Source organism: Talpa europaea, assembly GCF_964194135.1.
Source record: "Talpa europaea genome assembly, chromosome: 4".
Taxonomy (NCBI): Eukaryota; Metazoa; Chordata; class Mammalia; order Eulipotyphla; family Talpidae; genus Talpa; species Talpa europaea.
In genome coordinates, this window is record NC_140070.1 from 4674756 (window position 1) to 4691564 (window position 16809).

At 51.0% G+C, this 16809-nt stretch overlaps 2 protein-coding genes across 2 annotated transcripts; both read right to left on the reverse strand.

Annotated features, from left to right (window-relative positions):
* Nucleotides 1-9409: 9409 nt before the first annotated feature.
* Nucleotides 9410-10795, reverse strand: LOC311169818 (tripartite motif-containing protein 75-like; the record flags this gene model as incomplete). The annotated part of the gene is made up of 2 exons (XM_084232077.1): nucleotides 9410-10441; nucleotides 10547-10795. 2 exons carry the CDS (start codon nucleotides 10793-10795, stop codon nucleotides 9410-9412), a joined length of 1281 nt encoding a protein of 426 aa, XP_084088203.1.
* Nucleotides 10796-15423: 4628 nt separating this feature from the next.
* On the reverse strand, nucleotides 15424-16809 carry LOC311169819 (tripartite motif-containing protein 60-like; the record flags this gene model as incomplete). Its single annotated transcript, XM_084232078.1, has 1 exon — nucleotides 15424-16809. The coding sequence occupies one exon, from the start codon at nucleotides 16807-16809 to the stop codon at nucleotides 15424-15426; it is 1386 nt and encodes a 461-aa protein (XP_084088204.1).

The following is a 16809-nucleotide window of genomic DNA, read 5'->3' on the forward strand; positions in this document are numbered from 1 at the left end:
CCTGGCCCGAGGGAGCTAGTCAGTCTCCTGCGTCTCCACATTCCTGGCTTAACAGGGACGGAGCCAGGGCTGGAGGACCTAAAGCACAGGATTGGGCATTAAGTACTAATTGAGCTTAATTCATTTATAGGAATGAAATAAGATAAATCACGGGAGGGAATAATTGCAAACGACAACCGTGAGGGGGCTGTTCTGTGTCATCCCTCGCCTTGGACAGCAGAGGGTCCCTGAGACACCCCAGAGCTGCAGCGAGGGTCCCACGGGGGCCACAAGGGGGCAGCAGAGCGGGTGTCTGCGCTGGTCTGCGCTGTGAGGACCCAGGCCCCAGGGGCACTTGTGGAGATTAAAAAAATAAAATCACCAAAATGCAACCCCAAATCTTAATTTCTTCAGGCCATTCTTTTCAGTTATTTTAGAATTATTGTAGAGCAATGAATTATCTTCCAAATATTTCATTCCCAGATGGATGCCAGTTTTCAACTGAGGAAGTGGTGAGCCCATCTCTAAGAACTATGGCTGGGCAGAATTTTAGGTTAAACCCACCCACTTCAGCATCTAGTTTCTAGCGCCCACCTGGAACACATTTCCATGTAAATCCCAACACACACCAGACAGACACAGGCATTGCCCTGACCCCGGGGTCTCCAGAGCTTTAGCAACAACCCCTGTGGTCTGGGGGCAGCTCAGGGGGCCAGCCCCCCAGGATGTTTGATTTCCAGAGGGAAGGGTGGGTGGGATCAGGGAGCGGAGGGGCAGACTAGTGTCTCTCCACGGACGCCGAGTGTGGGTCCTGCGCTGGCCACAGTCCTGGCGAGTCCCAAGACACCCAGGTGGCCGCCCAGGTGGCTCGTCAGGTCAGGGACATGAGAATTTTCATCGAGGGTGTGGGCCTGAGGCCCAGGTAGCAGGTGTTTGACTGTCGGGGAGGACCATGAAGTCGCTGTGGAGACCGGCGGGAGGCGGGAGCAACATGGGACTCAGGTATGGACTTTGTGGGTTCATTTGAGAATGAGGACCTGTATCATTGAAATAATCCCTGTTGAAGGGGCCTCTCAGTTCACACCTGTGTGGTTCGGGGGTCCACTGTGCTCCTATCTGACCGCCCCACACAGCGCCTCTGAGGCGGCCATGGGGGGCCTGTGTGTTTTCTCTTTGTCAGAGCTCCTCGGGTGACTCTGACAAGGGTAGAAACTGCCCAGAGCAACTTCTTCTCAGACTCTGCCTCCTGGTGACGACCCGCAGGGCCTTCAGCATGTGAGGGCCTCAGAGTCCCCAAAGTAAAACTAAACCTTGAACCACAAAGGGGTGAGAGGTACGGACATGTCTGCTTGTACCCCAAGAGACCACCACCCTGGGCGCTCAGTTCCCACATGGCCGACCCGTGAATGTGACCAGTGAATCCTCTCTGGACCCTTACACGGAAGGAGGTGTGACCCCGAAGCATATCACCCACAGCTGCTCAGGGCCCTGGCATTGCCCGGACCCGACCTCAGCTTTCCTCGGAGATTCAGCCAGGACCCCCGGCTCCACGCCCTGTTTTTGAGCTAGTTGTAGCCAGGCTGGATTGTAGCTGATACAGGGCCCCAGGTCAGGCATTGTTCTCTCCTTCTTCCCCAGCACATAGCCTGACCTTGGGGTGTTCGCTCCTATTTTTATCAGGCGCTTAGCTTAAGCTCTGGCTTCTGTTAGTGTTCATTTGCTGTCTTAGTTTGAGTCCTGATGTGGAGGGTTGCAGTTGTTTTGAATATCCCAGCCTTGGCTTCGAGTGACAGCCTCTTCTGTGAGGAGACCAAGGTCATCTGGCCGGTCTCACCCTTGTCCCCAGTGATTGGCTCCAGCTGCTCTATATTGAGAGTCTCAGGCACAAGCCAGTGCCCCTTGGTGGGGATGCCGCCTCCTGTAGCTCCCCACGGTGAGCCCAGCCTGTCCTGGGTGCCTGGTCTCAAGATTTCCAAGTTGGTGAGTCCCCTGAGTCAGCAGCTCCGCAGGGTTTCACACAGCACCTGCCCCTGTCTCACTGGTGTTTCCTACCCCTTTCTGCTGAGCTGTTGCTCCGAGTGTGAGCTGCGATTGTCTTTTTCTTGGTCGATTTTGGCTTGTTCCGTGGTGTAGTTGCGACATACAGAGGAGGTGAGCCCAGCTTCTTAACTCTGCTGCTCTATTGCTGGACCCTTGCTGTATTTATTTTTATTATTTGCCCATGTAAACCAGTCTATTCAATTGGTTTTCAATGTTCACTTCCATGGGAATGTGAAGAAAAATGGAAAATATCTGATAATTTTTTTTAATGGGGTGTTCTAATTTTATTTTTTGTAACTATTAAAATTGCAGGGAATTTGTAATGGTTTCTTATGTCTTCCTCAAGAGAATGGCATCGAGAAATACAAGGTTATAAATTCTGAAGACAAGTGAAATTTTTCTAAGAGTATCTGGGGGGGATAAAAAGGTGCTTCCTGGGATATTAGCATCCCCGAGTTCATCTGAGATGATTCATATTCTGGTTACTGTTATGTTCACCCCACACAGGGAACATGCACCCCAGTCAATAGTTCTGGTGTCAGGGCTGCTGAGGCCACAGACACACCAGGAAGGGAGAGGTTTATTCCTCACTGTGGGGCTTTTTTGGGGGTGGAGGGAAGGGATGTGTTGGGCCAGAACGGAGAAGGTCACACAAGGTTAATGTGGTAGGGAGTTCTGGGGGGTGGAGGACTTCATAGAAAAGAACCCCTAAGCCTGGAGGGGGCGGAGCAACATGGCGGCGAGGAGACGCTGCGAGTAAGATCTCCCATTAAAAAAAGTTAATAGTGAGGAAAAGCGGCAGGTCCCAGTGAGAACAGGGACACGGAAGATAAACGGACGACTCCAGCAAACTGCCCGAAGAAGAAAGTGGCCATAAAAGAGGACCAGAAGGGAGGGAAGCGCAGAACCCTGCTCCCCTCCCCCGCCCACAGAGGCGGCACTCTCCGACGGCAGAGAGAAGGGAAACAACAAACCAAAACGGCCAACAAGAAAAACGGACGCAGCAAGTGGGACTGTGAGTGGAAAGGAACTATTGCAGCCACCACACCCCGTGAACGGGAGCTGAGGCGAACCCTGCAGGATCCGCCGCGGAGGTGAGCTCCAGGCGCCATTAAAGAGAGCCCCGCCCCCCAGGAGGAGACCAGCACCAGCACACAGCCCCGGCCGCCCGGTAAGCTTGCGCGCGGAAAGCGGCGCGGAGCCGGACCGGATCGCAGCTGCCCAGGTCCCCGCGCCTGCTGCCCAGGTCCCCGCACCTGCGACCTAGGCTTGCGGGGAGTCGGCGCTCGCCCCGCAAGCCTAGGTCGCAGGTGCGGGGACCTGAGGCAGACAAGGCGCCGGGGACCTGGGAGCTGCGATCAGGTCCGGCCTCCGCGCCAGCTGATCCGCGCGCAAGCTTACCGGGCGGCCGGGGCTGTGTGCTGGTGCTGGTCTCCTCCTGGGGGGCGGGGCTCTCTTTAATGGCGCCTGGAGCTCACCTCCGCCCGTGAGGTGTACCCTACCATCCCCGCTCTGCTCCCTGTCCCACGGGGTGGAAAATCAGCTCCCCAAGGGCTCTAGGAGAGATCTCTGGCGCCACCTAGCGACTTGAAGCCAGCAGAGACTCCTGAAGGAGCTAGTGGCCAGCTGGGGAGTTAGCCCACACCGGGCCCCTTCCGAACAAGTAGTCTGAGCCCACAGGGAGAGCGAGCACCCACAGCCGGGGCAGACCAGGTGCGCAGAAGAGTGTGCCTGAGACCAGACACGCAGGGAGTGTGTCCCACATCACAATTTTAGAACAGGGACATTTCTTCAGTAAAGACTACCTGCAGAAGGCTTCCTCAGGAGCCAGAGGTGAGCGGGGGAAGTTCGCCCACGCCAGACCCCCTCTGGCCTGCAGTCCAAGCCCAGAGGGGAGCAGGAACCCACCGCCGGGGCAGACCAGGCGCACAGGGGAGTGTGTCCCTACATCGGCATTTTAGAACAGGGACCTTTCTCCAGTAAAGACTGCTTGAAACTGACAAATGACTCCTGGAAGAACCAGAGGGAACAGAGAAGCCCACCCAAGATGCCGGCCAGTCCCAACAACACAGTGTCCCAACGCATACGGCAAATTAGAAAACAGACAGTAGGGAGGAGAAGAACCACACGCAACCTAGCAACTCTCCAGAGAAAAAGCACACCACAAAAAGAAAGCCAGCCCCCAGATTGCAAAGACAATAACTTGGAAGAATTTCTGAGCCTTCCAGAAAGAGAATTTAAAATTGCCGTGATTAAAAAACTAACAGAAGTCATAAAGGAAAACAATGATAAGGGAAAAATAATCAACGATCAGAAGAACGCAATTGAGTCCCTAGAGAGGGAAAACAATGGTCAGAAGAAAGAAATTGAGTCCCTAAAGAGGGAAGTAAAAGAAATGCAGGAGATCAAAGAATTAATGGAAGAACTAAAGAATTCCGGGAAAAGCAATGAAAGCAGAATAGATGAAATGGAAGAACGAATAAGTAATCTTGAAGACACAGAAATAAAAAGAACCAAAACAGAAAAGGAAAGAGAAGTACGAAGGAAAAAGAACGAAGAAAGACTTCGGGAACTATCTGACTCCATGAGGAAAGGAAATATAAGAGTTATAGGAATACCAGAAGGAGAGGAGAGAGATGTAGGAACAGAGAAAATATTCAAAGAGATAATTGAAGAGAACTTCCCAAATGTGAAGAAGGAGCTGAAAATTGATATACAAGAAGCAAGAAGAACACCAAACTTCCACGACGAAAGGAAAAATACAGCAAGACACATAATAGTAAAGCTCCCAAGAATCCAGGACAAGGAAAAAATAATGAAGCTGGCAAGAGGGAAGAAACAGATAACATTCAAAGGAAAACCAATCAGGCTGACATCAGACTTCTCCGAAGAAACACTACGGGCAAGGAGAGAGTGGAGGGACATAGTCAACAGACTCCAAGAAAACAGATGCCAACCAAGAATACTCTATCCCGCAAAGCTCTCCTTCCTCTTTGAAGAAAGAATATGGACCTTCCCAGACAAACAGAAACTTCGGAATTTCATTGCAACTAAACCCCCACTCCAAAAAATACTACAAGGAGTCCTAAAGCCAGAACCTCAGAGGGACGAATAACAATGAAAGAAGGCCAAAAAAAAAAAAAAGTTATTAAAAGAATAAATAAATAAAATCAAAGGAAAGACAAACACAATGGCAAATACAGATGTTAACATATCAATAATAACTCTAAATGTAAATGGACTAAACTCTTCAATAAAAAGACACAGAGTTGCAGCCTGGATTAAGAAACAAAACCCAACCTTTTGCTGTCTCCAGGAAACACATTTAGCTACAAAAGATAAAAATAGGCTCAAAGTTAAAGGATGGAAAACAATCCTACAAGCAAATGGACCAAAAAAGAAAGCAGGAACAGCTATACTTATATCAGATAAAACAGATTTCAAACTCAAAAAGATAAAAAGAGACCCCAATGGTCACTACATTATGATCAAGGGGACAATACTTCAAGAAGAAATAACACTCATTAACATATACTCACCAAACGAAGGAGCACCAAAATATATTAGACAACTGTTGTCCTCTCTGAAAACAGACATCAGAGAAAACACATACGTAGTGGGAGACTTCAACACACCACTATCAACAATGGATAGATCAACAGGACAAAAAATAAGTAAAGAAACTAAAGCTCTAAATAAGGACCTAGAGCAATTGGGCTTAACAGACATCTATAGAACACTAAACCCCAAAAAATCGGAGTACACATTTTTCTCAAGCGCACACGGATCATTCTCCAGGATCGATCACATACTGGGGCACAAGACAAACATCAACAGATACACCAAGATTGAAATCATATCAACCATCTTTTCTGACCATGAAGGCATCAAACTAGAAATAAACCATAAAAAGAAGGCAAGGAACTTTCCTACCTCATGGAGATTAAAAACCACACTACTGGAAGACCATTGGACTAATGAGGAGATCAAAGAAGAAATTAAAAAATTTTTTGAATTGAACGACAAGGAGGACACCAATATCCTAAATGTATGGGATGCAGCAAAAGCAGTAATAAGAGGAAAATATATAGCAATAGAAGCTCACATCAAGAAACAAGAAAGAACGCAAAGAAACAACCTAATCTCGAAGCTCAAAGATCTAGAAAAAGAACAACAAAAAAACCCCAAAACCAGTAGAAGAAAAGAAATAATAAAAACCAAAGCAGAAATAAATGAAATTGAAACTAAAAAAACAATCCAAAAGATCAATGAAACCAAGAGCTGGTTCTTTGAAAAAATCAATAAAATAGACAAACCCCTAGCCAGGCTCACAAAGGAAAAAAGGGAGAAAGCACAAATAAACAGGATCATCAATGAAAGAGGAGAAATCACAACGGACACAGCAGAAATCAAAAGAATAATCAGTAACTACTATGAACAGTTATATGGAAACAAGTTTAACAATCTAGAGGAGATGGACAAATTCCTACAACTCTACAATCACCCAAAGCTAGATAATAGAAGAAATAGAAGAAATAGAACACCTAAACAGACCAATTACAATTAGCGAAATTGAAATGGTAATCAAAAACCTCCCCAAAAACAAAAGCCCAGGACCTGATGGATTTACAAATGAATTCTACCAAACATTCAGAGACGAATTAGTGCCTATCCTTCACAAACTCTTCCAAAAAATTGAGAAGGAAGGGACAATACCAAACACGTTCTATGAAGCCAACATTACACTAATACCAAAACCGAACAAGGACAACACAAAAAAGGAAAACTACAGGCCAATCTCCCTAATGAACACTGATGCAAAAATCCTCAATAAAATTTTAGCTATCAGAATCCAACAATGTATCCATAAGATAATTCACCACGACCAAGTTGGATTCATTCCAGGGGCACAAGGATGGTTTAACATCCGAAAATCAATCAACGTTATCCAACACATCAACAAAAAGAAATATAAAAACCATATGATAATATCAATAGATGCTGAGAAAGCTTTCGACAAAGTGCAACACCCATTCATGATAAAAGCCCTTGAAATTCTTGGGATACAAGGAACATACCTCAACATCATAAAGGCCATCTATGACAAGCCAACAGCCAGTATCATTCTCAATGGTGAAAAGCTGAAAGCAATTCCATTAAGATCTGGAACAAGACAAGGATGTCCACTCTCACCATTGCTTTTCAATATAATACTGGAAGTCCTAGCCAGGGCAATAAGACAAGAGAAAGACATCCAAGGAATCCAAATAGGAAAAGAAGAAGTCAAACTATCACTATTTGCAGACGATATGATAGAGAACCCCAAAAACTCCACAGAAAAGCTAATTCAACTCATCAATCAGTTCAGTAAAGTGGCAGGATACAAAATCAACACGCAAAAGTCAGTAGCCTTCCTATACACAAACAATAAATCTGAAGAAGAAGAAATCAAAAAGACCATCCCTTTTGTTATTGAAACAAAAAAAATCAAATATTTGGGAATAAATCTAACAAAAGAGGTAAAGGACCTATACAAAGAAAATTATAAAACACTGTTAAAAGAAATAGAAGAAGACACAAAGAAATGGAGAGACATCCCCTGCTCATGGATTGGAAGAATAAACATTATTAAAATGGCCATCCTTCCAAAAGCAATATACAGATTCAATGCTATCCCAATCAAAATTTCAATGTCATTCTTCAAAGAAATAGAACAATTATTGATGAAATTCATATGGAATCACAAAAAACCCCGAATAGCCAAAGCTCTCCTGAAAAAAAAAGAAGGGAATGGAGGCATCACACTCCCAGACTTCAAACTATACTACAAAGCCATAATCATCAAAACTGCATGGTATTGGAACAAGAACAGACATACAGACCAATGGAATCGAATAGAAAATCCAGAAATAAACCCACAGATTTATGGTCAACTAATCTTTGACAAAGGAGCAAAGAATATGCATTGGAGCAAAGAAAGTTTGTTCAATAAATGGTGCTGGGAAAACTGGGTCGCTACATGCAAAAGAATGAAGCTTGACCACCACCTCACACCATACACAAAAATCAACTCAAAATGGATTAAAGAACTAGACATAAGACCTGAAACCATAAAATATATAGAAGGAAATATAGGCGAAACACTACGTGATTTGCACATCAAAGACATCTTTACAGACACATCACCCAAAGCAGTGATAGTGAAGGCAAAGATCAACAGCTGGGACTACATCAAATTAAAGAGCTTCTGCACAGCAAAAGAGACAATAACAAAAACAAAGAGAAACCCCACCAACTGGGAGAACATTTTTGCACCCAACACTAATGATAAAGGACTGATCACAAAAATCTGCAAAGAGCTGATGAGACTCAACAACAACAAAGAAAATAATCCAGTCAAAAAATGGGCAGAAGAGCTTAAAAGAAACTTCTCTGAAGAGGAAATGCAAATGGCCAACAGGCATATGAAAAAATGTTCAACATCACTTGTCATCAGGGAAATGCAAATCAAAACTACCATGAGATACCATCTTACACCAGTGAGAATGGCACATATTAAAAAAACTAGCAACAACAAATGCTGGCGAGGGTGTGGAGAAAAAGGAACTCTTCTGCACTGTTGGTGGGAGTGCAAACTGGTCCAACCACTGTGGAAAGCTGTGTGGAGATTTCTGGATCTACTAAACATAGAGCTTCCATAGGATCCAGCAATTCCACTCCTAGGTATTTACCCAAAGGACACAGAAACATCAATTCCAAAGAACACCTGCACCCCTATGTTTATAGCAGCACTGTTTACAATAGCTAAGCTTTGGAAACAACCCAAATGCCCAAAAATAGATGACTGGATCAAGAAGATGTGGTACATATATACCATGGAATATTACTCAGCATTCAAAAAAGATAAACACATGCAATTTGCAGCAACATGGATGGCGCTGGAAGGGATCATGCTCAGCGAAATAAGCCAAAAAGAAAAAGAAAAATACCGGATGGTCTCACTCATAGCAGGAATCTAGAAAACTTAAATAAGGGACCAGGAAAATGAATAACTATAAGATAGTGAAAATCAAAATCAACAAAAAAATATGAACCAGAGACACTTTTAGGGGGGCGGGAGGGGAGGGATTGGGGTCAGAATGGGGGGGCTGCAATTGTATGGGGAATATAACAATAAAATTTATTTAAAAAAAAAAAAAAAAAAAACAACCCCTAAGCCTAAGGAGCATCAGGTTTCCTGACAGTTTGCCCAGATGGGGGCAGAGAGTGAGGCCACGGGGGAGCGGGGAAGACACGAGCACTCAGACACCAAGAATGGAATCAGACTCTTTATTTACAGAACATTCCATGCACAGAGGAAGAACCCGAACACAGACCTGTTTACAGGGGTTCAGCTCTCATCTGTGACTAGAGTCATGGAAAATGATAAAGAGGAGGGTCCAACAGAGAAATAGGGGATGAGCCTGTCTGTGAACGTGTCCCTCAGCGTCCACAGATGGGATCTGTTATTCAAATTGTAAAAGGAAATCTCTCCCAACTCGTAGTCCAGGAAAACGCCAAGTCGAAGTTTCACCACGGGGGAGTGGAGGCGTGTCCCGGTGGACCTCTGAAACTGCCAGCAGCCATTGCGGGGGGAGGGAGGTGCCAGGGCATCCCTGGGGAAAGATTCCTTGCACACACCCAGGGACCACACACCCGCGCCTCGGATGTCCACCTGCCAAAAGTGCCTGCCGGCCTCGAACCCCTGGGCGCTCAGGACAGCCTCGCGGGAGGTAAACGCCCTGGGATGAGCAACGTCGTTCGGTGCCACCCTTTCGTAGGTAAAGATGGCGGATTTCCTGTCCTGTGAGATAATGAGGTTGTGGTGCGCGGTCTCGGGGTCTAGAGTCAAATCCACCTGAAACGTGTCCATGATATTTTGCAGACCAATGTAATGTGGGGGGAGACTACAAATCTGCTTCTTGAATTTGTATTTAAAGGCCGCTGGGATCCCCAGGTGAACACACCTGCTCCACCGGCGGTGGATGCTGCTGACCCCCCTCAGCAACTCCAGGTCTGTCTGCACACGCTGGGTGCTGATTGCACTGAGCAGACTCTTGAGTGTGGAGCCATAGTCTGACATCCTCTGTCTGCTTTCAGTGATTTTCTGTTGAGCCCGGGATACCCGGTTATCGGTGGCATCCTGGTCCATTTCCAGGAAACACTTAAAATGTGCAAATTCAGAGTTTAATGCTTTCCTTCGAGTTTCTAGCTTCTCTCTTAGTTCCTGTGTTTTGAGGATATACATTTCTAACTCCCTTTGACCATCTTCCGCCTGCTTCCTGAGGGGCTCCAGGGAGCTCTTGAGCTTCTCCCTGTGCTGAGCAGCAGCTTGCTCCAGGGGTACCAGGGGGTGACCCCGGTGGGGGGAGGAGGCCCCGCACTGGGCACACAGCAGCTCCAGGTCCTCCTCACAGAACAGGGCCAGGGCCTGGTGGTGCTGGGCACACAGGGCCTCTTCCTCCTGCCTCTTCCTCTTGTTCCTGGCGGGGGGCAGCTGCCTCAGGAGGTCAGTCAGGGCACACAGCTGGGGGTTCCTGAGGACATCCCTGGAGGGGCAGTGGTGCAGGCAGACGGGGCAGGGGAGGACGTCCTGGAGGCCTTGCCAGCGCTGGTGGAGGCAGGGCCCACAGCAGTTGTGGCCGCAGTGGAGGGTGACCGGGTCTCGCAGGGGGTCCAGGCACACGGGGCAGCTGGCCTCTGCCTGCAGCTCAGCCAGGGAGGCGGCCAGGGCCATGGTGCTGGGGGCTTCTGTCTGAGGAGCCACCTGAGGAAGGCCCGGCTCTGCAGGAGCGGGAGGAGAGGCAAGGCCTGGCAGCCTCCCCTGGGCTGCTCACAGGCTCCCAGGAGGGTCCAGGCGCTGCAGGGAATGAGGCCACTCAAGGGGCCGCTGCTCCTTCCTGTGACTCTGCAGCCCCAGCACCCTCTGCTCCTGGCCTGGCGCGCGGCCTGCTGGAAGCTTCTGTGGGTCTTCTCGGAACCTCAGGGCGCAAGCTGGACGGAACCTGAAAGACAGCGACCCCCCGTCAGGTCCAGGGCTGTTCTCACCCCACTCCCCCCGCGCAGGGACGGCGAGGGCTGGGGCCGGGCCTGGCTCCCCACGCGGCCCGGGCGGTTCTCCGGCTCCGGCGAGAACCCCCAGTCACAGCCCTTCCCCGGGCCTCCTGGCCGGGCGGGAGCGCGGAGCCCGAGCTGAGCCGGGCGGCGCCCAGAGCGCCTGGCGGGCCGGAGCCGGCACCGGCAGGTCCGCCCGCCCGGCCCGGCACCATCGCGCCCCGCCCCGGCGTCCTGTCCCGCCGCGGCCCCCGACGTCCCTCTCGGGGCTCCCCGGACACTCGCCCTGCGCGGAGGCGCCGCCGGCCGCGCGCAGCGGGGTCGCCCTCGCCTGTCGGGGTGCGCCCGCGACGCTCTGCTCGGGGCGGCTCGGGGCGGGGGGCGCGGGGTCCCGGCGGGGCGCCCGGGCTCCCCCCAGGCTGCCGAGCCGCAGCCGGCGCCCGCGCGGGCCGGGCGGGGGGGCGCGTCGTGCCGGGGGGGCCGGGCCGCCTCGTCCGCCGCGGGCAGGTCTCCCGGGCCGGGATCCGCCCCAGGACCCTCCCGACGCCGCCCTCCCTGCCGGCGGGTCCCGGGCCGGGGCGCCCCGCCCTGCCCCACCCGCGCCCGATCTCCCGGCGCAGCCCGGCCCGGCCGCGCCCTTGCGGGGGGTTCGGCTCCTCCCGGCCGCCAGCCCCGCCCGCGCCCCCCGGGGTCGGGACCCTCTGCCTCTGGAAGACGGTGTCCCCAGACTCTGTCCTGGTCTGTGTTTTCGGGGTTCACAAGCTCATTCAGCGCTCTCAGCCTCCACAGGCCTCAGAAGACCCGCCCTGGGCGCATTGCCCCCCCCCCCGCCCCCCGTACCCCCTGTGCTGTCGCGGCGGGGAGCAGCCCCAGGGGTCAGGCCAGAGCAGTCAGGAGCCGCCTCCTGCCGAGTGCGGGGTGCGGTGGAAGTAAACCCACCTGGTGCTTCTGACCCGGGGGAGACCCTTGGGAAACCCCACTCACCTCCAGGTCTGACCCCAGGGGCCTGTTCACGAAAAATGCAGCTGCGTCCTGCGAGGCTGCAGCCTGTCCCGGCCTGTCCCTTCCCTTCATCCTGGTTTCCTCCCGAACCTGCTGGGGCTGAGGAAGGGGAAGGTCCGGGAATCCCTTCTCAGAGGGATCCAGGCCCCTCCCCCGCCAACCTCCTCCTTTCCTTCCCCTTCACCTGCTCCTGCTCAGAAATACCTGTTGCACACATAGGGATCTTAGGTTTTTGCACAATAATCTTGCTCCCGTCGCCTTTGGCCTTTATAATTTCTGGGTTCTTTGGCTTTCCTAGGACCCCAACAAGGTGACCCACGTTTTTAACAAGGGTAATAACCAAGCCCTGACTCCGCCCAGCAGGCAAGCTTGGGAGGTTGAGTGGATAAAGAATCACTGGGTTGCTATGGGAACGGCCCTAAGACTGATAACCCTGACCTTGGCCTGCAGATCCCCAGGCACCAGACTGAGCAAGAGTCAGGACACACTGTGTCAAATGTCAAAGCCCAAGACTAGACATCCCAGCAGACAACTGGGGCACACGGACACCCCAAGAGTATAAAAGGGGGCCTGAAGCCCTTATGGGGGCACAGACAACCTCTCCCGACTCTCCTGCTGCCCTTTTCTGCAGTGAATTCAATGACTCTGCTTTCCTGGTCTCCACTCTTGTCTCTGGTGATTCACCCTGTGCCTCTGGCCTCCACCCCAATATTGCTACAACAAGCAACCAGCTCTTTCTAAATGGTTTTTGTCCTGCGTCAGCACGTACGTTTCCAAGTGTGCCGGTGTTAATGAGCACAGGGATGAAGGAGCCGAGTACCCTGCAGGCTGCCCTGCCCCAGGGCCATGTACCCCGCTGGGTGTGCCCATCTAATCGGCTCTCCGAACACAGCTGCGCAGAACAACGAGTAAGTCCGCAGCTCTGGATGAAGGCGATGGCCTTGGGATTATTGTGGGGTTCTGTTGTAACAGGGTGGTCCCCAGGAAAGGGGGAGGTTCCCTGCCCCACCCAAGGGAGGGTGGAGCTGAGCAGGAAGAGGAGAAGCTGCAGAAGAGACTGAGGAAGGAAGCAGGATGGAGCCAGAAGGAGACCTGGAGGAGGCACATGGAGCCCAGAGACACGTGAAGAAACTGCGCTTGTCTTTGGGTCGTAGACTGGGTGACACAGATGTGGGTGAGACCCGTGGGGAGGTGACAATGGCAGCTTTTATCTTGATGTTGATTTTGCTCTTTTCCTTCCGGGCTTGTCCCGTTGTTTGTGACCCTTTTCTGTGGGTCCCCACTGGAAGATGCTTTAGACTTGTGGCAGGCCTTGGGGCCTTGTTCTGGGCCAATCCCATATGGATGGACTTTTACCCACGAGGGGACGGGTAACTTTGGGTGCTTCATTTAGAAACTAGACTCTTTGCCTTACCTGCATTGTTTCCTAATTTTATTAAAGTTCCTTTTGATTAAAGTCTCCTATGTTTTGTGTTGATGCGGCGGATGGCAGAACCCATTTAGAATAGGCAGGTTTGCGGGGTTTTGGGGTGCCCCTCTCCCCGTCCTATAACACCGTGACGGCACAGTGCACCCTGGAGAGGGCTGAACCTTTGCTGTCTTGCCTGTCGGGGGTGTGTGGTGTTCTTTGACATTCCTAATGGTTTCTTTACTCTCTTGCTCTGTATGTTGATGATTTTCTTATACCCTTCCCAGTCACTTCACAGTTAGATGTGTTCCTAGTTATTTCATTTTTTTTCAGAGATGTATTTATTATGCATACAAGAACTGAGGTACAGGCCAGAGGTCCGGCGAGGGGGTTGAGAGGATTCACTAGAGACAGAGTGGGGAACAGACTGACAGACTGACTGAAATACACTGCTGAGGGCAGCAGCAGGGAGTCAGGAGAGGTCTGCTGTGCCATGTGGGTCACTTCCCTGGCTGGGGATTGAACTCATGCTGCAGTGGCTGTGGATAGCTTCACAGTGCTGCGTCTTAACTCCTTGTGCCACCAGGGAGGTCCCTAGTCATTCCATTTTTTGCTGCAGGGTAAGAGTCACTTCAAATATTTCCTTTCCCTTTACCTGCTCACACACGGATATACTTATTTGTTGCACCCATAGGGATATTAGGTTTTTGCACAATAATCTTGCTCCTGTCCACTTTGGCCTTTTTAATTTGTAGATTCTTTGGCTTTCCTAGAGGACAAGCATATCTCTTGCAGATAATGGTAGTTTGCTCCTCCCTTTCAGTGTTTATTTAGCCCTTTTAAGCCTAGATTTGTTGACTGGGTAGCATCCTGGTGGGGACAGTCACAATGAATTTCTCAACCTGTCCCTACCCTAAGCCAGTGCTCAACCTTGGCATCACTGAAATGGAAGCAACTGGACATTGAGAATAACCTTTTCACATGCTCTGTGAATCCAGTCACCAGTGAACTATCATTACCAAACCCCTCTAAGATCGGGGTCCATTTGCCCAGTGACCTAAAGCCAGAAATTCAGAAAATAGGTTCATTTTAACAGACCAAGAACTTGACTGCCTGACAAGCAACAGAGAAGGGAGAACTTAGGTTCAAACAAAACTGGAAAAAAAGCAAATCATGAGCTTTGTCCCCGAGCTTCAGGGAGAGCCCCCGCTACTTAGAGGGCTGGTAGCTCATGAATTCACGGGCAGACTCCATGGTCGTGTGCAGAAGTTCTCCTCACACACTCAGCACTCTCCCCTTCCCAGGGGTCAGCCGCCAACTTAGGAATAACCAGCTGGGTCCTGCTCTGTGGTTGCCACTGTCCTGTCTCCACTCCTGAGAAAAGGCACAATGTGGTGCAAATATTTCACTTCCCAGCACAAAATCCCTCCTCTGTTTTATTGAAATATTCATTCTTTTTTTTAATATTGTGCATATATATATACACACACACACACACACACATATATTTTAAGGATATATTTATTTATACAAGACTGGGGTACAGGCCACAGGTGTGGGAGGGTGAGACAATTCACCAGAGAGAGTGGGGAGTACACTGCTGAGGGGAGCAGTGGGTGAGACAGGAGAGGTCTGTGCGCCATGTGGGACTCTCCCTGGCCGGCCGGGAGTCCAACTGGCGCTACTGAGGCTGTGGACAGCTTCACAGCGCTGCGCTCAACCTGCGGAGCCACCAGGGAGGCCCTAGACGTTCATTCTTGAGGGGCATGGGTCAGAGGTTGAGACCTCTGACCGTGGGAGGGGAGAGAGAACATGAAACTGAGACACCAAATGTGGACTCAGACTCTGTATTTCCAACACTTTCGTGAAGAGAGGGGGAACATGGACGCGGTCACAAGGGCTCAGCCTTCATTGACTAGAGTCATGGAAAGTGATGAAGAAGTTCCAACAGAGAAATAGGGCACAAGCCTGTCTGTGAACGTGTCCCTCAGGATACACAGATGGGATCTGGTACTCAAATTGTAAAAGGAAATCTCTCCCAACTCGTAGTCCAGGAAAATGCCAACCTGTACGGTGGGGGGGGCAAGACGTGTCCCGGTGGACCGCTGAAACTGCCAGCAGCCATTGCGGGGGGAAGGAGCTGTGAGGCCATTCCTGGGGAAAGATTCCTTGCACACACCCAAGGACCACACACCCGCGCCTCGGATGTCCACCTGCCAAAAGTGCCTGCCGGCCTCGAACCCCTGAGCGCTCAGGACAGCCTCGCGGGAGGTAAACGCCTTGGGATGAGCAACGTCGATCGGTGCCACCCTTTCGTGGGTAAAGGTGGCGGATTTCCTGTCCTGTGAGATAATGAGGTTGTGGTGCGCGGTCTCGGGGTCTAGAGTCAAATCCACCTGAAACTTGCTCATGCTGGTTTTCAGGCCAATGTAATGTGGGGGGAAACTAAAATCCCCCTTCTTGAAATCATATTTGAAGGCTGCTGGTGCCTTTAAATTAGTGTACCTGCTCCACTGGAGGTGGCTGCTTCTGACCCCCCTCAGTAACCCCAGGTCTGTCTGCACACACTGGGCGGTGATTTCCCGAAGCAGACTCTTGAGTGTGGCGCCGTAGTCTGACATCTGGTTTCTGCTTTCAGTGACTCTTTGATAAACACCTGACATTTCCCTCAGTAACTGAGTATCCATTTTAGCATGATCCCTTCCCAGTAATCTCTTCAAGAGCTCTAGGTCACAGTACAACTCACTCCTTCGAGCTTCCACTGAATCGCTTAGTTCCCTTATTTTGGAGACCTGCGTGGCTAAGCCCCTTTCAGCATCTTCCACCTGCTTCCTGAGGGGCTCCAGGGAGCTCTTGAGCTTCTCCCTGCGCTGAGCAGCAGCTTGCTCCAGGGGTACCAGGGGGTGACCCCGGTGGGGGGAGGAGGCCCTGCACTGGGCACACAGCAGCTCCTGGTCCTCCTCACAGAACAGGGCCAGGGCCTGGTGGTGCTGGGCACACAGGGCCTCTTCCTCCTGCCTCTTCCTCTTGTTCCTGGCGGGGGGCAGCTGCCTCAGGAGGTCCGTCAGGGCACACAGCTGGGAGTTCTTGTGGGCATCCCTGGAGGGGCAGTGGTGCAGGCAGACGGGGCAGGGGAGGACGTCCTGGAGGCCTTGCCAGCGCTGGCGGAGGCAGGGCCCACAGCAGTTGTGGCCGCAGTGGAGGGTGACCGGGTCTCGCAGGGGGTCCAGGCACACGGGGCAGCTGGCCTCTGCCTGCAGCTCAGCCAGGGAGGCGGCCAGGGCCAT